Here is a 26277-nt window from a genome sequence, read left to right as displayed (position 1 = left end):
AATATGTTCGAGTATATCACAGTCCCCCTGCCGTATTTCTATGTCTACATCGTCCTTCTCCATAGTGAAAACAGATGCAAAAAATTCATTTAGAACCCCTCCTACATCTGCCGGCTCCACACACAGATTGCCATTTTTGTCCCTAATGGGCCCTATTTTTTCCCTAGTTATCCTCTTACCCTTAATATACTTATAAAACATCTTAGGATTTTCCTTTATTTTGCTCGCCAGTGTTATTTCATGGCCCCTCCTTGATCTCCTAATTTCTTTTTTTAAGTATCCCTTTTGTGTTGGGTGGTAAGTTTCAGTGTGGCATGTTCACCAAAGTATCTAAAGCTGGATCATGACCTTGCAAAGGGGTAGGATTCCCATTTTTGTGTGTGGACATCCTGTGTGAGAAGATGTATCTGTCTGCTATATGTGACTGTCTTCCCAAGGAACTGTCATTGTATGCTGCCTGTATAGGAGCTTTGGCCATCCCTCTCTATTTGCAGGTTCTGAAGAATGAGAAGGAACAAAGAAATAGTACATGAACAGCTTTCAAAGTGCTGTGTATTTTCTTGACTAAACTTAAACGGCAATACTATTAAGATCCTTTGTAAGACCACATTATAAAATTAAGCAATAGACCAGCAAATGTCTTCCTCACCAGGTTCGACGCACTGGTGAGACAGCATTGATTCCTTCCACCACCGCCATCCAGGCTGCATTGGTGCTGCTTTTCATTCTCAATTCCAAAAAGGTTAATTGTTTTTTGCAGGACTTTCAGAAGCACCTCCAAAGCTGTCTCACTACATGAAGCTGCATGTGCGCTTGTTGGAGAGCTCCTTTGGGCTCCACGAGGAAAGTCTGGGCCTCTACTGCCCCGGGCTCACCCCTACCCCCAGTCACGAGCCCCTCTCGAGATTCCTCCTTCTGGACTAACCTTGCTGCCGGCAGCACCCTCCTTCACCAGCCATCTGCCATTTTCCACCAGAAATGTCCAAGCAGCTGACAGGCCGCATTCGAATGAGGCTTCCAGTTAAAATCTGTCGGGCCTCCGACTCACTTTTCCACACAGGAGGCCAATTGTAGCAACCTCTACTACCTCCTTGGCTGATCAGGACCGTGATTGAAACTTGTTCCTTCTTGTTCCGATGACTGAATTATTCATTGGAGAAACTAGAAATTAAGATTGTAGGAACAGCAGGTCTTTGTCTACTGGAGGGACTACACAGTTCATTTGAACACAGATTTGGAGGTCCCTGATGGCCTTTTGGGTAACAGTGTCCTGGTTCAATTCATGGTCTGTGATGAACGAGCTGATCTCAGCCTGGGCAGCAGTTTCGGTAGTAAAGCTTGCTTTAGTGGAGCAGAAAATCAGCTAGGATTCGCACTCCTGATCACTATTCAGTGACTTGCTGAAAAGTGTATGCACGTGATTGCTGGAGGAGGACAAGCTTGGGCTTGTTTGTGATGTGCTCCATTATTGAATAGTTTGCCGACACTCCACATCAGGACTCATTTATTAAAAAAAAAGAAGCACTTTTGAACTTTGGTACCAGCCACATATACCACAGTAGATCTTTCCGATCCCGTACATATCTATGGCTATATAAGAATGGACACTTAGCTCCAACGATGAGTCAGTGAATTTACCCAATGAATGGCTGAGCTGTACAGATCAGGAAGGATGTCGGTTCTATCCCTGGACCCAGCTTGTGCTGAATTGATTGATCTCAGATAGGGTGGCAGTAAAGGCACAGCAATCAGCTTTAGATCCTGGGTCAGGGAGGGCAAGATTGAGTAGGATTCGCTGATATGTGTGCAGCGGACTTTCCTGAAATGTGAACTCTGCTGGAAGTGTTTGTGTGTTACCTTTGGGTGAGAAGAGGACCAGGCTTGGCTTTAATTATCCATGCGGTCAAATGGCCTGCTCATACATAAATAAATCCCCCTTAGTCAAGATACTAGAATGGCTGCAGTACCTGTGGAGCCATACCCAGCAAGAAGTCAATTCCTTCAAGAGAGGAGGGGAGAAAATTGGCAAGAAAAGTCATTTTGTTTTTAACAAAAAAAAGGAGAATGACCATTTGGGTGAGGTGGAGGGTGACTTTAACTTTGATTTGTATTCCACCAAGAGTCAGTACCATGGATTTTTCAATCAAGTTCACCTGGCTTACAGATGTAAATCAGGCAAACCCAGTCAGAAAAGTGGGCGGAGATCCATTATACTGTTCTTGGTGCATAAAGCATTGGGGGCCGGAAGTGCCCCTCTGAAATAGGAAGAAGCCGCTTTTAAAATTAAAATGTAGGCGAGTACATCCTGCAGCCATATCTCGATGATTAAGCGTGCAGGACATCCATTCTTAACTACAACTGCTCATAATTTCATCCATGTGAAATGGATGTCCAGGGTTGCTGAGTAATGGTAAGTGTGCAGCAGTAAATCGAAAGTATAAGGCAAAAATAAGGTATGTGTATTTCCGTCATTGATCTTTCTGGAGGAAGAAGCAGAGGGCAAAGGGAGGGATGCTAGGCAGATCAGACAGTACCATTTGCTATTTCCTGCAAACTTTGAGAGGATTAATGCATGTGGAGGCTCTTATTCCCAGAGGAAGCTGGGATAACAGACTGGATGACATACATAGGATACTTGAATGTCTGACTAACTATAATGCTGGATGCTTCCTCAGCAGCACTCCAACCACAGTATTTCATACTTTCAGTGGTACTGCATGAGAAAAGACATGTGGGGGTGATAAACAGCCAGAATAACATGATTAGCTGTACCCACCAAGAAAGATGCCTCCAAACATATGTGCAGGTATTGTCCGCCCACCTGGCAACCACCATGGGGAACTTCCTTCATAGGGTCTGGATATAATCAGAGAGCCAGATGCAGAATTGTGCCATCTGCTGCTAGGACAGCCGCAGCTGCCATGCACCATAGGGCTGGTACAACTCATGGTATTAGTGGTAAACTGCCTCCACCTCCTTGGCGGCATGCTGCAATATTGACCTCCGGGGAGTGGCAAACAGGACCACCCTTTTCACAACCACCGTATCCAGAACCACTTCCACTTTCGCACCCCTCAAACAAGGTGTCGAGTGCTGGGCTGCACCGTCACTTGCCTGCAGCCTCATGATTGCACTTCGGGTTTCCTTTCACTTCATTTTTACTTGTCACTTCTTTGCCCTCTCCCCCTTCAGCCATGGGTTGAAAAGCCTTTTGAGTTGTCCGAAGGTTATAAGGATTTTTGGTCTCTATTTCCTTTAGTTATCTGTACTTTTACTAGCATGCACTTTTCTGTTCCCACCACTGGTGCACTCCTTCAAAATACCCAAATCTATGGGGTAGATGTTCAACTTGTCGGCCGGACGTAAAACTGACGTTGCGGACATAATAGAAACTGCTCAATTTTCATTTCCATTGTAAATTGTAACGGGGTGGCCAAATCGCAACACCAGCTTTACGCCCAGACAGCAAGTTGAAAATCTACCCCTACATGTGAAGCTATTTATAATTATGATAATAAGCTTACCGTGGAAAATTAGGTACAAACAGCATTCTTTACTTCAGGTCAGCAATCACACCTGTTTCAAACCATTAAGGTGTAAATTGAATTTAGGCAAGTTGTTTAGGAGAAGAGTAGAGAAAATGAAGGGAAAAATAATCTCAAGTTTGGATGAAACATTCTCATTTAAGAATTGATCCGTAGGTTTGAAGAAAGTTGGAAGGACACAAAAATATACAATTCCTTTAAAAAAAATTTGATCTCTTAATCCTTGACCATGTTTGAGGAATTAATTATGACCATGCATGTATTTTTCTTTCAAGAGACCTTTAATAATATTCATTTGTTGTAGGATTAACCACACAATAATAGAGGAAATCCTGATATTGTTGCGGACTCTAGTCGTTCACATGTTCTGATGAAGGGTGACACACCTGTCATGACCTCTTTACTAATGCTGCTTTACAAACAATTGTATGTTGTTATTCCTAGTTGATTCACAGTTGTGCTTAATGTAACAGCATGTTTGAATTTTTTTCAGGGGAAGTAGGGAAAGGAATTTAATGTGGTTAAAACATGGGATCAACATGTGGGGTTGTGAGAAGTCTGATAAAACAATCAAAATGGACTCTGGATGGAACATGGCCTGATGGGCTGAATGGCCTTTTCTTGCCTTGGATTTTCTTTTGTCCTTGTAACAGCTGTGATATCCTCAAACTAAAATGTATTTCATCATCCTTGGTTTTGTTCATCCGCTGCTATGTGCTGTAAGGGGGAGAGCAGAGTGGAGTGAGAAACACTGCCTCATTTTCCATATATAAGTAAAAAGATGAGACATTGCAAGTTGTGATAATATTCAGTTTTAATGTTGCCCAAATAGCCTTGCCTACGATCTTCAAACAAGAACTTAAGGATGAAGAAGCTCAAGAGAACGATACTGCCATGCTGCGTTGTGAAATTAGCAGACCAGATGCAGCGGTGCAATGGAAAAAAGGATCCACTTTACTTCATCCCAGTGCCAAATATGAAATAAAGCAAAAAGGTTCGGTTGTTGAGCTGGCTATTCACAACCTTAAACCAGAAGATTGTGGAAAATACACTTGCGACACTGGAGATCAACAGACCAGTGCTTCCTTGAAAATTAATGGTAGGAACAAAATGTATAAAAGAACGATAACCATTTTTTAACATTTCATTTTGATTCTTACTCATCTCAGACTAACATGGCTAGTTTATACAGTGGTTCCTCTCTATAATGCTGTCATCTGGTGCTGTGGAAAATATGTGACTGAGCAAGAGACGCATTGCAGATATGTGGTTTTACACAGTTACTGTGTTAATGATAGAACTTTAAACAAATAGTGTTGCAGTGAAGGCTATTCTATAGCAACGGTAGTTTTTTTGCTCCTTTGACAAATTTTCTCTATTTCCTCCTCTCTTGAAACCATCGACCTTTGCTGAGGGAAGGTTCCACAGATACTCTCAGGTACTTTGCCCAAGAGGCCATTTTTTGGGGCAGGTGGGTGTCTGATAACATGTCTGGTGTCTGGGAATCCATTACCATATTTGATGGTCCTCAGATTAAGCTGCTGAGAAATTCTCACAGGTAGAGCTTCTGTTTGGCCAAAATGGATGCACACTCTTTCCCCACAGGGACACATCCCACTTACCTAAGTCCAAACAGTTTAGATGCACATTAAGAAGAATCAAGGCTTAGGGACCCCAAAGGAGCACAGCAGTACTGCTGGAGTTTAATGAAGTAAAACCACGCAGTTCACAAGCAAAGAGTACTGGTAAAGTTCCTTTTTTTATTATTCGTTCACGGGATGTGGGCGTCGCTGGCGAGGCCAGCATTTATTGCCCATCCCTAATTGCCCTCGAGAAGGTGGTGGTAAGCCGCCTTCTTGAACCGCTGCAGTCCATGTGGTGACGGTTCTCCCACAGTGCTGTTAGGAAGGGAGTTCCAGGATTTTGACCCAGCGACAATGAAGGAACGGCGATATATTTCCAAGTCGGGATGGTGTGTGACTTGGAGGGGAACGTGCAGGTGGTGGTGTTCCCATGCGCCTGCTGCTCTTGTCCTTCTAGGTGGTAGAGGTCGCGGGTTTGGGAGGTGCTGTCGAAGAAGCCTTGGCGAGTTGCTGCAGTTCAGTTAAGACCTCTGTTCCTGTTAGGTCATTGAGTTGCAGGGTTATCATGGAACTGAGTGGCAAGAATTTCAGCCTCAGTAACAGGTCCATCTCTCCAGGACCCAATCATGAGCCAGGCTGACTGGCCAATCATCAATGGTGTCCTGGAGCACTCCAAATCTGCTTGGGTGGATATCGGATTACCTAGTCTCTCATTATGTTTCATTGGCAGACATGTCAACATGGAACCAACTTGACCCCATAGAAATCCTGCTTACCTTTCCTTTACCATAAAGAACATAAACCACTGACAAGTGTGGATGTGAGCCCTTGCTAGGCAGACATTAGGGGGTTGAATTTTTGCGGGGGTTCTCCTGCTTGTCGGCCATAATTTTGGCAGAACGTTTTTCTGGTATTTCCACAGCTCTTCCACCAAAGTGGGATGAGTGGGAGAACACCCGTGGAAATTCACCCTCTAGATACCGAGGACCTCCTCAAAAGCAGCGTGGTGAATAGCGCAACTCTCTATAAAATGAGTGAGTGCATCCTCCTGGACACACATCATATGCTATTGAATGGTAGTTCCACCAGGCGGAGGTACAGATGTTCAACAGAAACACACCTCTCTGCAACCCAATTTTGATAGCACCGAATCTCGGATAAATGCAGGCGCAAATAGCCACATGGGAATACGATGTTGTGGCGATAACGGAGACCTGGCTCAAAAAATGGCAGGATTGGGTACTAAATATTCCTGGATACAAGGTGTTCAGGAAAGATAGGGAAGGAAAGAAGGGGGGAGGGTGGCAGTATTGATATATTACAATATTCAAGAGAGAGGATGTCCTGGAGGGGTCAAGGACAGAATCTGTTTGGTTAGAGTTAAGAAATATGAGGTGCCGTTATATTACTGTGTGTATTCTATAGGCCACCAACTATTGGGAAAGGATATAGAGGAGCAAATTTGCAGGGAAATTACAGAGAGGTGCAAAGCTATATAGTGATAACGGGGACTTCAACTATCCTAATATAGACTGGGATAACAATAATATAAGGGGCAAAGAGGGGGAGGAATTTTTGAAATGTGTTCAGGATAACTTTCTTGACCAGTACGTTTCCAGCCCAATGAGGAAGGAGGCTTTGCTGGATTTGGTTCTCGGGAATGAGGCCGACCAAGTGGAGCAAATGTCAGTGGGGGAGCATTTAGGGAGCAGCAATCATAGTATCATAAGGTTTAGAATAGCTATGGAAAAGGTCTTGAACCACTCTAAAGTAAAAATACTCATTTGGAGGAGGGCCAATTTCAATGGGATGAGAACAGATCTGGCCCGGGTAAATTGGAATCAAAGGTTGGCAGGCAAAACTGTAATTGAACAGTGGGCGACCTTTAAAGAGGAGATGGTTCGGGTACAGTCTAGGCACATTCTCATGAGGCAGAAAAGTAAGGCAACTGAAGCCAGAGCTCCCTGGATGACAAAAGAGATAGTAAGTAAGATGAAACGGAAAAAAGGGGTGTATGACAGATGTCAGGTTGATAGCACAAATGAGAACCAGGCATAAAATAGAAAGTTCAGAGGGGAAGTGAAAAAGGAAATAAGAGGGGCAAAGAGAGAGTATGAGAATAGACTGGCAGCCAACATGAAAGGGAATCTAAAAGTCTTCTACAGGCATGTAAACAGTAAACGGGTAGTAAGGAGGGGTGGGGCCAATTAGGGACCATAAAGGAGATCTGCTCATGGAGGTAGAGGGGATGGCCGAGGTACTAAATGAGTACTTTGCACCTGTCTTTACCAAGGAAGAGTCTCAGTAAAGGAAGATATAGTTGAGATACTGAATGGGCTAAAAATTGGTAAAGAAGAGGTACTTGAAAGGCCAGCTGTACTTAAAGTAGATAAATCAGCTGGTCCGGATGGGATACATCCTAGGTTGCTGAAGGAAGTAAGGGTGGAAATTGCAGAGGTACTGGCCATAATCTTCCAAACATCCTTTGATATGGGGGTGGTGCCAGAGGACTGGAGAATTGCAAATGTTACACCCTTGTTCAAAAACGGATAAACCCAGCAACTATAGACCATTCAGTTTAACCTCATTGATGGGGAAACTTGTAGAAATGATAATCCGGGACAGAATTAACAGTCACTTGGACAAGGGTGGATTGATTAGGGAAAGCCAGCATGGGTTTGTTAAAGGCAAATCGTATTTAACCATCCTGATTCAGTTTTTTGACGAGGTAACAGAGAAGGTAGGTGAGGGCAATGCTGTTGATGTGGTGTATATGGACTTTCAAAATATGGATAAAGTGCCGCACGGGAGGCTTATCATGAAAATTGCGGCCCATGGAATAAAAGGGGCAGTAGCAACATGGATACAGAATTGGCTAAGGGACAGGAAACAGAGAGTAGTGGTGAAGGATTGTTTTTCGGACTGGAGGGAGGTGTACAGTAGTGTTCCCTTGGGGTCGGTGCTGGGACCACTGCTTTTCTTGATATATATTAATGACTTGGACGTGTGTGTACAGAGCACAATTTCAAAATTTGCAGATGACACTAAACTTGGAAGGGTAGTAAATAGAGAGGAGGATAGTGATAGACTTCAAGAGGATATAGACAGGCTGGTGGCATGGGCAGACACGTGGCGGATGAAATTTAACGCAGAAAAATGAGGAGTGGTACACTTCGGTAGGAAGAACGAGGAGAGGCAATATAAACTAGGCGGCACAGCTCTAAAAGGGGTAAAGGAACAGAGAGATCTGGGGGTATATGTGCACAAATCGTTGAAGGTGGCAGGGCAGGTTGAGAAAGTGGTTAAAAAAGCATACGAGATCCTGGGCTTTATAAGTAGAGGCAGAGAGTACAAAAGTATGGAAGTCATGATGAACCTTTATGAAACACTGGTTCGACCACAACTGGAGTATTGTGTCCAGTTCTGGGCACCGCACTTTAGGAAAGATGTGAAGGCCTTAGTGAGGATGCAGAAGAGATTTACTAGAATAATTCCAGGGATGAGGGACTTTAGTTACGTGGATAGACTGGAAAAGCTGGGGTTATTCTCCTTGGAACAGAGATGGTTGCAAGGAGATTTGATAGAGATATTCAAAATCATGAAGGGCCTAGACAGAGTGGATAGAGAGAAACTGTTCCCATTGGTGGAAGGGTCAAGAACCAGAGGGCATAGATTTAAGGTGATTGGCAAAAGAACCAAAGGTGACATGAGGAAAAACTTTTTTACACAGCGAGCGGTTAGGATCTGGAATGCACTGCTTGAGGGGGTGATGGAGGCAGATTCAATCATGGCCTTCAAAAGGGAACTGGATAAGTACTTGAAAGTGAAAAATGTGCAGGGCTACGGGGATAGGGCGGGGGAGTGGGACTAGCTGGATGGCTCTTGCATAGAGCCGGCACGGACTTGATGGGCCGAATAGCCTCCTTCCGTGCTGTAACCTTTCTATGATTCTAATGAGTGCATGTTCTCGTATCTAGTCTCCAGGCAATGCCTTCAAGCATTGTCATCTTAAGCCTTAATGTTTTCACTTCAGCTATGCAATGGACATATGCATTCAACCTATGCAGGGCAGCTTGTGATGTACCAGCCATCTTGATGTTCTTGATATCCAAGTCTAATGCTTTGTACCAGGCGTACTCATTACCAACTGTGGGACTGAAGTCACATCTCGGCCAAAAAGCATGCGTGGCAGGTTACCCTTCTCTGAAGGACATTAGCAAACCAGTTGAGTTTTTATGACAATTACACAGCTGTCATGGTCATTTGGTTTTCCTAATGCCAGCCTACAAAATTTTCAACTTGGCATCGCGGGATATGAACTCACAACCTCGGGGTTCCTAATCCAGTACCATAACAAATACACTATTTCATCTATCAAATCCATTCCCTTTACAAACCCTGTAAAATTTGCCATGTCATGGATTCCATACAATTTATTTAACATTCTTTGAGAAGGTTCTGTAAAGTTTGTCAAAGTCCAGAATATCTACTTAATCATATAGCTTATTAGTCAGTCATGGTATATTTCCATCTTCCCCACAGTACAGATGCCACGATGTTTCATGGAGGATTTGATTATCTTTGTCCATACTTATCCTTAAAACCTTCAATCCCATTTCTAAACAAGTAATTAACCAGTTCCTTTTAAAATATTTAGTCAACATAGTTTGGTCAAAACCAAATGACCATGAACGCTGGTTTGCTAATGTCCTTCAGAGAAGGGTAACCTGCCACGCATGCTTGTTAACTGCTGGGAGTCTGTTTCACATATCTACAAAAATGTGGGGAAACACTCTTCTGGTTTCTAGTCTCATTTGAGGTTTTTTAATTTTGTGCTTACCTACTCTGGTACTGCACCCACCAACCAGATATAATAACCTGCTCACATTACATCACGATGCATTTCAATATTTTTAAAGACAACTCAGGACGCTAAGCCTAGAATCGTACGAACATAGGAAAAGACAGACCGAGAAAGACCAGCAGGTCCAAGTCTGTCCCATTCAGCTATGTTGCAACTAAGCACCTCAACCTCCAATAATCCCTACCCACCAGCAGCCATATAATCTCCTGGGAGATGCAAGAAAAAAGATATAAGAAAGCACTTTTCAATGCATCAGTGTGATGTAGAGTTGCTGAAAAATGCTGGCAGTGTTCTCAACTTGTTTTCACTTAACTATCTTTACTTATAACAGCTTCACATGGACTATATAATTTCAGTGAATGGTCCTGTCAATTAGAAACCATACAAGAGTGTGGGGTATCAAAATGTTTTATAGAGAGGAATATGTGATAGTGAGTGTATTTTATATGAATCCTGAGTTAATAGAGATATGTGAGCTAAATGTGTCAATGTAGTAGTGAGCTGTATGTTACAGATAAGATATTCTGTAATGAGGAAATTCTGAACGATGTGTCACATCAGAGGTTGAGATGCATTGAAAGTGAGGAGAATGTAACAAAGAATGCATTTCACATGGGCAGTAATCAACAATATGAGTTGCATCAAATGTTATAGTGTGCCAGGGAGTGCAATAATGAGGGGTATGTTAAAAAGAAATACCTGCATTTTCCTCAGAGTGGGCAATCGAAGTTACTGCCAGCAAGAAATTTGCCTGGATACTGCAGTTATTTTTTTCCACTGGAGGCAGCAAGTACCAGAGTAGATGTTTAAATGAGCTGGATGTAGTTCTGCTGCTGTTTAGGGTTGTTAGGGTTGCTGGGTGAGCAGCTGAGTAAACATATCGGTACAAGAGAAATTTCTATATTGTGCACTCCTTTCTGAATTCCCTTTGAACATGTGGCTGGAACCATATCTCACTGAAGGCAGTAGTCTAGCTGTTGTAATTCCCTGTGTAGTCTTGGTCTTCTCTGCTCGCATTTTAATAACAACTTGCATTTATATCGCACCTTTAATGTAGTAAAATGTCCCAAGGCGCTTCACAGCAGCGATTATTGAACAAAATTTGATACCGAGCCACATGAGATATTAGGACAGATGATCAAAAGCTTGGTCAAAGGTTTTAAGGAGCGTCTTAAAGGAGGAGAGAGGGGTAGAGAGGCGGAGAGGTTTAAGGAGGGAATTCCAGAGCTTAGGGCCTAGGCAGCTGAAGACACAGCCACCAAGGGTGGAAAGATTAAAATCGGGGATGCACAGGAGAAACATAGAAAATTTACGGCACAGAAGGAAGCCATTCGGCCCATCGTGTCTGTGCTGATCGAAATAGAGCTACCCAGCCTAATCCCATTCTCCAGCACATGGTCCATAGCCTTGTAGGTTACGGCACTTCAAGTACATATCCAAGTATTTTTTAAATGTGATAAGGGCTTCTGCCTCTACCACCCTTTCAGGCAGGGAGTTCCAGACTCCTATCACCCACTGGGTGAACAAAGTTTTCCTCAGCTCCCCTCTAATCCTTCTACCAATTACTTTACTTCTATGCCCCCTGGTTATTGACCTCTCTGCTAAGGGAAATAGGTCCTTCCTGTCCACTCTATCTAGGCCCCTCATAATTTTATACATCTCAATTAAATCACCCCTTAGCCTCCTCTGTTCCAAAGAAAACAACCCCAGTCTATCCAATCTTTCCTCATAGCTTAAATTCTCCAGTCATTGCAATATCCTCGTAAATCTCCTCTGTACCCTCTCTAGTGCAATCACATCTTTTCTGTAATGTGGTGACCAGAACTGTATGCAGTACTCAAGCTGTGGCCTAACTAGTGTTTTATACAGGTCTAGCATAACCTCCCTGCTGTAATATTCTATGCCTTGGCTAATAATGGAAAGAATCCTGTATGCCTTCTTAACCACCTTATCTATCTATCCTGCTACCTTCAGAGATCTGTGGACATGCACTCCAAGGTCCCTCTCTTCCTCTACACCTCTCAGTATCCTCCCATTTATTGTGTATTTCCTTGCCTTGTTTGCCCTCCCCAAATGCATTACCTCACACTTCTCCAGATTGAATTCCATTTGCCACTTTTCTGCCCATGTGACGAGTCCATTGATATCTTCCTGCAGTCTACAGCTTTCCTCCTCACTATCAACCACACGGCCAATTTTTGTATCAGCTGCAAACTTCTTAATCATGTCCCCTACATTTAAGTCTAAATCATTAATATATACCATAAAAAGCAAAGGACCTAGTACTGAGCCCTGCAGAACCCCACTGGAAACAGCCTTCCAGTCACAAAATCACTCATTGACCATTACCCTTTGCTTCCTGCCACTGAGCCAGTTTTGGATCCAATTTGCCACTTTCCCTTGGATCCCATGGGCTTTTACTTTTTTGACCAGTCTGCCATGTGGGACCTTGTCAAAAGCCTTGCTAAAATCCATGGTAGACTACATCAAACCCACTACCCTCATCGACCCTCCTTGTTATCTCCTCAAAAGATTGAATCAAGTTAGTCAGACATGACCTTCCCTTGACAAATCCATGTTGACTGTCCTTGATTAATCCGTGCCTTTCTAAATGATGGATTATATTGTCCCTCAGAATTGATATCAATAATTTGCCCACCACTGAAGTTAGACTGACTGGCCTATAATTAGTAGGTCTATCCTTTTCTCCCTTTTTAAACAACGGTACAACGTTAGCAGTTCTCCAATCTTACAGCACCACTCCTGTATCCAGGGAGGATTGGAAAATGATGGTCAGAGCCTCTGCTATTTCCTCCCTTGCTTCTTTTAACAGTCTGGGATACATTTCATCCGGGCCTGGCGATTTATTTACTTTCAACGATGCTAAACCCCTTAATACTTCCTCTATCACTATGTTTATCCCACCCCTCCTCCTTAACTACATTGTCTGCATCATCCCCCTCTTTTGTGAAGACAGACACAAAGTATTCATTAAGAACCATACCCACATCTTCCGCCTCCACACGTAGGTTACCTTTTTGGTCTCTAATAGACCCTACCCTTTCCTTAGTTATCCTCTTGCTCTTTATGTATTTATAAAACATTATTGGGTTTTCCTTAATTTTACTTGCCAGTATTTTTTCATGCCCTCTCTTTGCTTTCCTAATTTCCTTTTTAATTTCACCCCTGCATTTTCTATACTCCTCTAGGCTTTCTGCAGTATTGTGCTCTCGGTGTCTGTCATAAGCTGCCCTTTTTTGCCTTATCTTACCCTGTATGCTTCTTGTCATCCAGGGGGCTCTAGATTTGGCAGTCCCACCCTTTTTCTTTGTGGGAACATGTTTACTCGGAACCTGTTGAATCTCCCCCTTGAATGTCTCCCACTGTTCTGACCTTCAAGTAGCTGTTTCCCAGTCCACTTTTGCTAAATCACTTCTCAGCTTAGTAAAATTAGCCTTTCCCCAATTGAGGACATTTACTCCTGTTCTATCTTTGACCTTTTCCATAACTATGCTAAATCTAACTGAATTATGACCACCAAAATGCTCTCCCACTGATACTCCTTCCACCTGCCCGGCTTCATTCACTACAACTAAATTCAGAACTGCCCCCTCACTTGTTGGGCTTGCTACACACTGGCTTAAAAAGTTCTCCTGAATGCAGTTTAAGAATTCTGCGCTCTCTATACCTTTTACACTGATTTTATCCCAGTTAATATTAGGGTAGTTGAAATCCCCTTTTGTTTTTGTACTTCTCAGAAATTTGCCTACATATACTCTTCAATCTCCCTCTGACTGTTTGGGGGTCTATAATATACTCCCAGCAGTATGACTGCCCCTTATTTTGTTCTTTCGCTCAACTCATATGGCCTCATTTGATGATCCTTCTAACATATCATCCCTCCTCACAATCGCAATTGTTTCTTTAACCAATATTGCCACTCCCCCCTCTTTTATCCAAGGAGGCAAGAATTGGAGGAGCGCAGAGATCTCGGAGGGTTATAGGGCTACAGGAGGTTACAGAGATAGGGAGGGGCGAGGCCATGGAGGGATTTGAAAACAAGGATGACAAGGAGCCGATGTAGGTCAGCGAGCACAGGGGTGATGAGAAAACGGGACTCGGTGTGAGTTGGGATATGGGCAGCAAAGTTTTGGATGATCTCAAAATATTGGCAGGTGAAAAAAGAAATCTCAGATTTTATTGCTAAGAGAACATGCAGGCCAGGGTGTTTACTGGGATCTTTGTTGTTGAAACAGTTTGATATGTATGAGATAACAGTATATTGGAGAGTGTTATAATGAGGGGCTACTGTATATTTTCTGCTCATCTTATCCATGTTAAACTCATCATTTTTTATTTACATTATTGTATTGTTCCCAATTAACAGTTCTGTGTCTTTATTTGGCTATAAAATAAATCATTTATGTTTCTTTCCCTTAATTGCTGACTTCAGTCTACTTGTCTTGCCTTTTTTTGTGTACTTGATAATATTTGTACCAGTGCTATCATCTAACACCTTACCCATTTTCATGCCTTTTGTGATTTGAAATATCTACCATTCTTATGTGTATGTGAAAGCATATCAATCGGTGAATTTAAAGCCTTTCTTCAAGAATGAGTTGCACGACAAGTATCCTTTTCAAAAACTGAAACAGTTGTGAGATATGGTTTCCTTTAAGACCCAACAGAAACATAAAAAGATTTAAAAAATAAAGACCATAGTGAGCTTTATTCAAAAAATGATTTTTAAAAATCAGTGCTAATTTGAATAGAAAAGAACAATAACTACATTTAATATTCCATTTTCCACTTTTATAATATTTTTGTTTAAACAGTGCATGCTGTTGACACAATTGGGAGTGAGGCATTACTGAGCTCAACAGTATGAAACAGTTGCGTAAAGAGCAGGCTTGAGGGGCCGTATGGCCTACTCCTGCTCCTATTTCTTATGTTCTTGTAATAGCTATAGTTTAATGTTTGTGACATTGTGCAAGTAGTTATTGCATTCCTGTGATATTCCTCACTTTAACGGAGGTACTAACCGATCTAAAATAAATGGGTCAAAATCCCTTAAAATAGCGGATAGAAGAGTGTTATAAAAAATGATAGTTTGTATGGCAATATCACAAACAGTAATTTCTAGGCTGAACAATTACCCAGCAGTGCTTTAATGATTGTTATTTTAATTGTACATGCTAATTTGTGTGTCTCACACTTTTGAACTTAGTAACACTACTTAGCCAATTTCCCCATCAAAGAAAGAACTTGCATTTATATATTGCCTTTCATGTCCTTAAGATGTCCCCAAGTGCTTCACAGCTAATGAATTATTTTAAGTTCTAGTCACTGATTTTAAGTAGGTAAAGATGGCAGCTAGTTTGCACAAGCAAGATCCCAAAACCGCAAGGAGATACACAAACAGTTAATCTACTTTGGTGGTGTTGATTGAGGGAAACTCCCCTGCTTTTCTTCAAATAGTGCTATGGGATCCCATACAATTACCTGAATAGGCAAATGGAACCTCAGTTTAACATCTTACCAGAAAGGCAGCACCTCCGACTATACAGCACTTCCTCAGTGCTGCACTGAAATGTCAGTCTAGATTATGTGCTGAAGCCTCAGAGTGGAGCTTGAACCCACAACTTTCTGACTCAAAGGCCAGACTATTACCACTGAATCAAGCTAACATTTCAATATCATCAGCACTCATTATTTAAATATATTAAACAAATTAACAGAAATTGACGGAAAAAACAAATGGGTGTTAAAGGAAATTTCCTCTGGGTATTGTGTGCGGTGAAGTTGGAAATGCACTTTTGATACTGGTAACCCCTTTTTACCTCTGCAAACCATGGTTTTCAAGCATCACGGCAATGATCAGAGGCATCTTATTACCTTTCAATAGCGATCTACTCTCAGTTAGGCTAGGTAAATATTGTATCCAAATGTAAAGACTTTTTCTGTTAGATCAGTGTCTGCCGGTGATCATAGAATCATAGAAGGTTACAGCAAGGAAGGAGGCCATTCGGCCCATCGAGTCTGTGCCGGCCCTTTTGCATGAGCAATCCAGCTAGTCCCACTGCCCTGCGCTATCCCAGTAGCCCTGCACGTTTTTTTGTTTCAAATAACTTAATTAGTTTCCATTGGCATCAAAACAAAATGGTAAAAGTTTGTGCAGTGGTTTTTTATTAAGTTAGTTAGTCCCATTTTATGTGCTATTCTGCATAATCTTGAGTTTTTTTCATTCGTTCATGGGATCTGGGCTGTTTGACACTGGTTTAAAATTTTGTTCTGTGAGATTCATGTTGCAGCAATTTTAGTTTTTCATGTCCCATTTGAGTTTGGATCATTAGGGAATCACCAGTTAGTATCCCAGGGATATGATTCCATCAGGTAACCGCCAATTCTGTGCTTTTCCGGTCGGCAGATCCACTCCGTAGAAGACTGTTGATGTCAGGGCAGCCCTTGGGCTGAGCTAGAGGAAGGGACTCCATGTGCTCCGGATTCTCACTTCTTTGACTAAGTCTGGACCCAGCATGAGTCAAATGAGACATACCGATCTGTAGATGGGGGCCAATAGGTAAATATTGTATCTGAGGGAAATAAGGGGAGTGGACTGAACCCCCTGCAAAAAGGATAATTTTTTTAAACCAAAAATCTGTTAAGGGGGCGAAAGGGAAGATTGCTTAGGTCTTGTAGGAGAGAGGGCCTGGTCACCCCACACCCCCCAATGGTGGGCAGGCAGGGTTTTTTCTGGCTAAATGAACAGGCAGGTGCCAAAGATGTGCCAGTAGTGGCATGGTTTCTCAATGGCTGCAAGCCCATTAGGTGCCATCTTGCTGACCCCAGGCACTCTGGTAGGGTATGTGCTGGAGGGCACCTTTGGGCATAATTCCAATGTAACCGCTGTACTCGCAGCTCACAGATTTTCTGGGCGTATGTTTCTTGCAGACTGATTTAGGCAGTCTTGGCATTTATTTGTTTCCTATGTTGCACAGACACAAAGCAATAATTCACTGAGTAGTGCATAACCAAGTGAATTGTTGCGTATATCACAGTGTTACAGGGAAGAAGCACGGGGAAGGTTAAAGGTTATTCCAATTGTTCCAGAATTGTTTCCTGGTCAGCTCTCAGACTCCAATTAATGATATTTACAAGGCTGCTATATATAGCATTGCACACATTTACTATTGCTACTATCAGGGATACACTGCAGCACATAATAACTTTGACAGAATGGTCCTGACAGCTGGTGTTTCCAGCGGCTTCCATCCCTACAGTTGTACTTCTTCGATATGTTCCTATTGCATGTGGGGATGTCTGGTGAAGCCTTTACTTATCCTTACGCCATAATCCTACTTATCCATTCCAAGTAACCTAACCCTAACCGTCTCACCAAAACCTGTTCACTGATGCTCAGTTTGAGTCCCACAAGAACCACTCAGCTCCAGACCTTGTCTGAGCCATGATCCAGATATGGATGCAAGGGCCAAATGCCAGAGGAGAGGATGGAGAAGTGAGAGTAGCTACCCTCGACGTGAAAGGCTACATTTGACTAAGTATGGCACCAAAGACATCTAGCAAAACTGTGGTCAGTGAGAATCAAGGGTAAAACACTGCAGTAGCTGGTGTCATACATGACACAAAGGAAGATGGTTGTGGTTGTTGGGGGCCAGTCATCTGAGCCTCAGGACATTGCTGCTTTATTTCTTCAGGGAAGTGTACTTGACCCAGCAATCTTCAGCTGCTTCACCCTTCCATTATCTGGTCAGGAGCGGGGCTGGTAACTTTTTTTATTCGTTCATGGAATGTGGGCGTCGCTGGCGAGGCCAGCATTTATTGCCCATCCCTAATTGCCCTTGATAAGGTGGTGGTGAGCCGCCTTCTTGAACCGCTGCAGTCCGTGTGATGGTTCTACAGTGTGTAGCTCCATTCGCAACTCCTCCAATAATGAAGTAACCCATGCCAGCCTAAACCATAACTTGGACAGCGTCCAGGCTTTGGCTGACAAGTGGCAGGTAATATCACACCACAAAAATGCCAAGTAACGACAATCTCCAACAAGAAAAGGAACAACCATTTACCCCCTGACCTTTAAGTGGTACCAGCATTAAATGAGCCACCCACCATCTATATATCTATCAGCATTGATTAGAAGCTTAACTGGACTAGCCATATGAACATTGTGACTTCAAAAGCAGAGCAGATACTAGTGGCAGGATTTTAAATGGATAAAACGGGTGGGTTGGGGTGGGCATTGAAAATTGCAAAAATTTCAGACCCGCCTCCAACCCACCCATTTCCGGTTTTCACCGGGGCGGGATGAGGGCCAGGCAACTAACCCGCTCTCAGGAGGTGGGTTGGTCGCTAAGACCTTTCAAGGAGGCTGCAGGCCTCCATTTTGAAAGGTTTTGCGATTTCAACCTGTGGGGGCCGGGATTCCCAGGCTTTCTCCTTCACGCCGTATGAGAGGAGGCGATAGGGCCTGAAACTGCAGGTAAGTGCCTTTTATAGCACTGCTTGTGGAGCAGGAGTGCTTCCCCCCCCCCCCAGGCCCAACAAGCCTATCTGCAGCGACCCCCTGCCCCTCCACAACAATTGCAATGACCCCTGATCCCAACCTCCCCGCGCTGACTGACCCCTGATGACTTAACTGCCCCCCCCAAGACTGCCGCTATGCCCCCATGCCCCCCCCCCCAAGCCTGCCGCTATGCCCCCATGCACCCCCCGCCCCCCACCAATCCTCAATCGATACAATCTAAGACTTACCTGTTCACTTACCTCTTCCTTGCTCTTCTCCCATCCGACTGCAACCAGCCTGCCAACCAGGCTGGCCTGTCGGACGGGAAACCGACAGATAAAAAATAAAAGATGTCCTTACAAGGGTGTGGATCTACTTGCCAGATGAGGCACTGTAGCATAGTGGTTATGTTACTGGACACAGATCCTTTCAGAAATGAGCATGGTAGAAATTGCACTTTGTGCCTAATTGTTTCCATAACTATCATTTAATAATTTGAAGAAGTAGTTATAAACCTAATTTCAAAAGTGATTTCATACAAGCAAGCAATGAGATTCCTTTCTCAGTTGGAGATACTGGAATGGTTCGCATGCTATTTCCAAAAAAATTCAAATAAAGACTTTTAAGCTATCTGCTTCTGATTTACAGCCATATAAAACTACTGAACTTACTGCTTTGTTGTGTTCTGCAGAGATATTTTTTCTTAATCCCACAGGTAACTTAATGTCAGGAAACAATTATATAAACATAACAAGGATAAAAGGAAAGAAAGAAGGGAAATAAAAGTTTTTTGTAAGTGAAGATTTTGTGCTTGCACGGATAGTCAGCAAACAGCGTTAAAATTGTTTTCCTTTTGTTCTCCTTATCGAGACATTATACAATCACAATTATAAACTCACATCTAAATACTCTGGGAAAGAATGTATAGATATTGGGTAGACTAATTCAAAATAAGTTTTACTTTTCATTATGAATACTTCAGGTCATGTTTTTCTATTTTTTTAAAACTTGCAGAAGAATTTCAACCAAGTATATAAGGAAGAAGTACAATAATTGTATAATGGTTTAAGATTTTGTTTCGTTTGTATTGTAAATGCACTATAATCTTGCCCTGCCAGCCCTTCCGGTACTTTTCAAACGAGAGCTTCAGAACGAGGAAGCTGAAGAAGACAGCACCACCACTCTACACTGTGAGCTTACTAAGCCTGATGCTCCCGTAGAGTGGAGAAAGGGAACTGTGGTGCTTCATCCCAGTGACAAGTATAAAATAAAGCAAAAGGGTCCTGTTGTTGAACTGTTAATCTGCAATCTGAAACTAGAAGATACAGGAGAATATACCTGTGATTCAGGAGATCAACAGACCACAGGTTCCCTTAAAGTGAAAGGTATGGAAAAACAATTTTTTGTAATGCTAACATTAGAACATAAGAAATAGGAGCAGGAGTAGGCCAATCCGCCCCTCGAGCCTGCTCCGCCATTCAATAAGATCATGGCTGATCTGATCCTAACCTCAAATCTAAATTCATGTCCAATTTCCTGCCCGCTCCCCGTAACCCCTAATTCCCTTTACTTCTAGGAAACTGTCTATTTCTGTTTTAAATTTATTTAATGATGTAGCTTCCACAGCTTCCTGGGGCAGCAAATTCCACAGACCTACCACCCTCTGAGTGAAGAAGTTTCTCCTCATCTCAGTTTTGAAAGAGCAGCCCCTTATTCTAAGATTATGCCCCTAGTTCTAGTTTCACCCATCCTTGGGAACATCCTTACCGCATCCACCCGATCAAGCCCCTTCACAATCTTATATGTTTCAATAAGATCGCCTCTCATTCTTCTGAACTCCAATGAGTAGAGTCCCAATCTACTCAACCTCTCCTCATATGTCCACCCCCTCATCCCCGGGATTAACCGAGTGAACCTTCTTTGTACTGCCTCGAGAGCAAGTATGTCTTTTCTTAAGTATGGACACCAAAACTGTATGCAGTATTAATTTATTCAGACTACACGAATATAGCTCTATACCATTTGTCTACCTACCTTCAATTTTAAAGAACAGTTGTATGAACTTATGCAAATCGGGGACCTAATGGCTGTTTCAGGCTCCTTTTGTAAAACGTGTTTATGACTGATCACAGCATGCACTGTACATGCTCCGGTCAATTTTCTCAGGCGCACAGCAGCCAAACCAGCGATCCTTAAAGGGACTACTGGAGGCTGCCACCCAAAGGGTGTGTTTAAAGTTTTTTTATTTACCTTAATGTGAAGCTAGGAGGAGTAGGAATGTTCTTCCCGGATCCACATTAAAACCGTGGGCCGCTGCCGGCCAATGCTGACTCCCCTTACGATGGCCTCCTCCCAGACTCACCTGAGAACCTCCTAACTCGCTCCAAGTCCCGTTTTACCCATCACCCTTGTGCTTGCTGACGTATATTGGCTCCCGGTCCGTCAGTGTCTACATTTTAAAATTCTCATCTTTGTGTCCAAATCCCTCCCTGGCCTCGCCCCTCCCTATCTCTGTAACCTCCACCAGCCCTACAACCCGCTAAGATCTCTGTGCTCCTCCAATTCTTACCTCTTGCGCATCCCTGATTTCCATTGCTCCACCATTGGTGGCCATGCCTTCATCTGCCTGGGCCCTAAGCTTTGGAACTCCTTCCCTAAACCTCTCCGCCTCTCTACCTCTCTCTCCTCCTTTAAGTCGCTCCTTAAAACCTACCTCTTTGACCAAGTTTTTCAACACCTGCCCTAATGCCTCTTTACGTGGCTCGGTGTCAAATTTTGTCTGATAATGCTCCTGTGAAGCACCTTGAGATGTTTTACTCCGGTGGTTGGAGTCTGGAACTCACTGCCTGAGAGGGTTGTGGAGGCAGGAACCCTCACAACATTCAAGAAGCATTTGGATGAGCACTTGAAATGCCATAGCATACAAGGCTACGGACCAAATGCTGGAATATGGGATTAGATTAGACTGGGCTTGATGGCCGGCGCGGACACGATGGGCCGAAGGGCCTCTATCCGTGCTGTATAACTCTATGACTCTAAATGCAAGTTGTTGTTGTTGACATAGATCTTGTGACGGTTTAAGAATAATTCCAGTGTCTTAAAAATAAATATACTAGGATTTCTGTGTCTTGGTGTGTTACTGAATATTTTACCTAGATAGTAAGGCTAGTGAAGACACTGAGATTAAGGAGTTGGGACTTCCAACTTTCAAACTGGAATTGGATATTACTTGAAAAGGAAAAATTTGAAGGGCTATGGGGAAAGAGTGGGGAGTGGACCTAATTGGATAGCTCTTTCAAAGAGCCAGAACGGGCACAATGGGCCGAATGGCCTCCTTCTGTGCTGTAAGATTCTACGATTCAATGGAAAGAGTAGTTCTGTCTTGCTGTGAAGCATTGAGGTTTTTCTGGAAGAATGAGCTAATATAGGCTGAATGATATTACTCATCATAATTATCTTGTGGATTACTGCCATAAAAAAGTCATCATGTAACATTTGTTATTTTTACAACATTTCCATCTGTTATGCTGCTATTGCCAGACTCTTTAGCTGAAGAGAATTGAGATGTGACCTCGGAGCTAAGCTAATAGGCTGCATGAAAAGGGAAACCAACAGGTTGACAATGATACCATAAGTTCTTAAGGAAATAATGTCCATCTGATTTCTCCAGTTGGATGACCAGGCTAATCCAATGTAGAGAATTGCTTTATTAGAAGAAAGAGTAAGAATTCTCTATTGCTTCATCACTTGTTGCTCAAATATGGACGGCAACATGTTTATGACCAAATATGTGCAAGGAAATCTTATATTAATGATGTACATCTATTTATAATAATTGTGTACGAAAATATCTAAGTTGTTATTCATGTAAACAGTTATTTCATGTTGTCTTGTGAGCATACTCATTTGCTAATTGGTAAAATGTAGCTATGAAGAAAGTCTTTTTGAGGCATTTATTCAAGAAGATACTTAAATATACTGTTCTAGCGCTTCCAGTGCTTTTCAAGAAGAAGCTTCAGAATAAAGAATATAAAGAAGGGAGTGTTGCCACATTGCGGTGCGAGCTGACAAAACCTGATGTTCCTGTAAAATGGAGAAAGGGATCTGTGGAACTTGATCCCACCGACAAATGTGAAATGAAGCAAAAGGGTTCTAGCGTTGAGCTGATTATTCATGACTTAAAACTTGAAGATGCTGGAGAATATACCTGTGACTCTGGGGATGAACAGACAACTGCCTCTTTAAAAATAAATGGTACGGCAGCATCATTTATCATTATTATTAAATCTTTGTCGGTTTTATTGTACCACTTGGTCAAAAGCAAGATAAAACCTTCCTGTGTATATATAATTGGGGAATAGACCGATTCTCATTGAGATTTGGTTGGATCTGAGTAGTCATTTTCTGTAAGGATAAATGAAGCCACTGTGATGAGTGATTAGTATGCCTGTGTGAGTGTTCCAACAACACACATTAGAAGGACTGAAACAGTTTTAAAAGGGAACGCAATTAGCTTTAATGCGCTGTTACTGGAGAAGGCAAACGCAAAAAGTAAAAATGTGAAGGACTGTTATAGCAAGTTAAAGAGAAATTGCAAAATCATTTGTATATATTCAGTTCTGTACCTTATTTTTAGCCTGGTGATATATAAAATTGTTACATACAATCTTTTTATGCGTGCACTGAGATGGTTTCAGAAAGTTAAAATTAATATCTTTTTTTAAAAAAAAGTCAAGCTTGCCATTGCTCCAAAGTGCTGCTCGATCGAATACAGTTTCCTTATTTACCAAGCTGACAATTTTATTTGTGCCACTGGGGGAGTTGCTGGAACATGTGAATGGGATTTGGCCATTCAGCCCCTCAAGCCCGTTCTGCCATTCAGTTAGATCGTGGCTGATCTGTACCTCAAATCCATTTACTCACTTTTGATCCATATCCCTTGATACCCTTATCTAATAAAAATCTGTCAATCTCAGTTTTGAAAATTTCAATTGTCCCAACATTCACAACCTTTTTGGGGGAGGGAATTACAGATTACTACTGACCTGAGCAGAATCAGATGCTTGTCTATATGTTTTGAAGAGAAAACAGAGAATTTGTCCTGACCACTAGTCTCCCCCGGTAGTTGGCTAAACATCAACACTGCCGTAGACGCAGGTGTAGATTAGTTCTCAGACATGGAACAGTATATAACAGCGAGATAGTTGACAAAATAAAGGAATGAGAAAAATATTAAAAATATAAAGCAATTACATTTATGAAGCAAGAACGATTTTAAAATAATTATTACAATACCATGATCCTGTTCGATAGAACATTCTATTTGGATTGTGGCAAATTTGTCAGGTGGAAGGGACCCGTGTTACCCGTTGATGGTCAGCTGTTGTGTAGTTCAGGCCTTGCATTGGGAATAATTTGTGCTGACGCTTCACCCACTGGTACTTTAATCTCCACTTCAATCTATTGGTGTGTGTTATTTGGCAATTTTATTGTATCTTCAAATGCCGTTAGATCAGGGATTACATGAGTTTGCCTTGAGTCCATAGTTATGCTATTTCTGCTTTCTATCTACTTCTGATTGGAATAGTTTTATGAAAGTCACCTGGAAACTATATCCTTTCATGAAGTTGTTCCTACATGGCAGTTGAATGCGTGAGTTATTATCAGACCGTTTCTAACCTTTCGATTCTTTCACTCAAGAAAATCACATTAGCCCTCACCTTTTAGCATGCTCTTAAATTTTTCTTTTTAAAATGTTTACACACTTCCCTTTTACTGTTGTTTCTGGTTGGGCATTCCGTGCCCTACCAATCCACTGAATTAAAAACAAATCTGCTAACATCTCACTTTATTCTTTTGGTGATGATCTTAAATTCAAGTCCTCAATTTACTGATCAATGGAGATAATGTTTTCATTTGACATCTATGCTCAATTCACTAACCTATATAAGCCCTCCTGTAGTCACTTACAGTCATCTTGACAGTTAACAACACTCCCTATATTTGTATCTTCAAATTTTGATTTTGTACCTACTATACCCAAATCCAGATCATTTGTGTATATTGAGAAGAGCAACAATCTGAATTCTGACCCTGGGGGACACCACTGTTTATATTCCTCTAGTGCAAAAAAACATCTGTTAACCATTACACTCTGTTTTCTGTTCTTTAACTAACTTCCTGTCCATGCTACCACACTCTCTTTAATACCGTGTGCTTCCTATGCAGCACATTCATAAAAGAAATGCAGTGGATGGTACGTTTATCAATACAATAATGTCAGGCTGTTCTGATTAAAATGGGATCGTTCAGAGGTTTGGGTATTGGAAAACTGTGTGAAGTAATGTCTGTGTCATCTATGATCTTGCGTCTGCTTCTCCTTCTTGAACTAAGTAGTGGAATTGTTGTCTCTCTTAGCTCTGCCCGTGCACTTCAAAAAGGAACTTAAAAATGCGGAAGCTCAGGAGGGAGATACTGCCACACTTTGCTGTGAGCTTACTAAGTCAGATGCCCTAGTGGAGTGGAGAAAGGGATCTGTTCTACTTCACCCAAGTGACAAACATGAAATGAAGCAAAAAGGTTCCACTGTTGAATTGCTTATTCATAATCTAAAGCTAGACGACTCTGGAGAATATACCTGTGATTCTGGCGATAAAAAGACGAAGGGCTCCTTAAAAGTGAAGGGTAGGACAATCAATTTTACTCGTAGTAGTTGAATCTTATGTTTTTTTTTGTAATATATAAGCATTCTCATGGAGCATCAAGACTAACTATATATAATTTAATTGCCTACCTGAAACAAAACAAAATAACATTCACATGTTTTTGCCAGGACAAAATTTTAATCAGAACACATTATGTTGATTTTACATAAAATTGTTGGTCTATATGGAATTAGAACTATCACTTTTGAATGTAATATTTCTCTTACTTTTTATTCTTGTCCTTTTTAGTTTTTCTTTTTACAGTATCTTATTTTCTTACCGTTCCTTTCTCTCCCATCCTTCTGTCATTTACTTTTACTTGTATTAATCATTCTTCCCCCCCCCCCCAACCTTATTTTATATAGGGCTCTTTCATTCTTCTTAGTTCTTATGACATTGCACCTCTTGTAATCTTTTATATCTTCCTCTCTTTCTTTCTGCCTTCTTTATGGTTCTCTCCCTGGCGAAATGAATGATTTAAAATGCTAAACGGAATTCCATTGCTGTTACTTTCCTCTTATACTACCTTATATCTTACATAAAGTTTAATAATGGAAGTCAATCTTCACTTGATCAATGAACTGTTAGGCAGAGGTGAATTTCATACAAAATTATTTTAGGTCATATATTCGTGGCCATTTTGATCTGATTTAGAGATTGGCCTTGAAACAATTATTACTTGTAGAAAAAAGACAATTCAGTTTCTGAAATTAAGGATTAATTTGGTACGCACAATTTTATTTTAAACTTTATTTTTGACTATTTTGTTATAAAAAGTGCAGCGAATAGATGAAAACTACTGTGCAATAACTGTATGTAAAATGACAGATATAATCAAGCTGACTTAGAAACCGCCTGTAGATGCTATATTGATTAGCGATAACAATCGCAAACATTAACCAAAATTGTTTTGGGTTGGAGGGCATTAACCTTCTGAGTGGACAGTAACCACTGTTATACCTATAAGCACGACAATCAAATATAGATAATATGGAGAACTGACCGTTATTTTGCGGTTGTGTTTTGGAAGCCAAATTACTAAGAAATCACATCAAGAATA

General features: G+C 41.8%; 1 protein-coding gene across 1 annotated transcript in view; it reads left to right on the top strand.

The window, feature by feature from the left end:
* Positions 1 to 26277, top strand: part of LOC137299362 (obscurin-like) — a 552786-nt gene that overhangs the window by 189451 nt on the left and 337058 nt on the right. Inside the window, exons 32-35 of the mRNA XM_067968057.1 lie at positions 4378 to 4644; positions 19632 to 19898; positions 22501 to 22767; positions 24931 to 25197. Of these exons, the coding sequence (XP_067824158.1) occupies positions 4378 to 4644; positions 19632 to 19898; positions 22501 to 22767; positions 24931 to 25197 (1068 nt within the window). The remainder of the gene's footprint in view (positions 1 to 4377; positions 4645 to 19631; positions 19899 to 22500; positions 22768 to 24930; positions 25198 to 26277) is intronic.

The sequence above is a fragment of the Heptranchias perlo genome, chromosome 2 (assembly GCF_035084215.1).
Source record: "Heptranchias perlo isolate sHepPer1 chromosome 2, sHepPer1.hap1, whole genome shotgun sequence".
Taxonomy (NCBI): domain Eukaryota; kingdom Metazoa; phylum Chordata; class Chondrichthyes; order Hexanchiformes; family Hexanchidae; genus Heptranchias; species Heptranchias perlo.
This window is presented reverse-complemented; position numbering and strand designations above follow the sequence as displayed.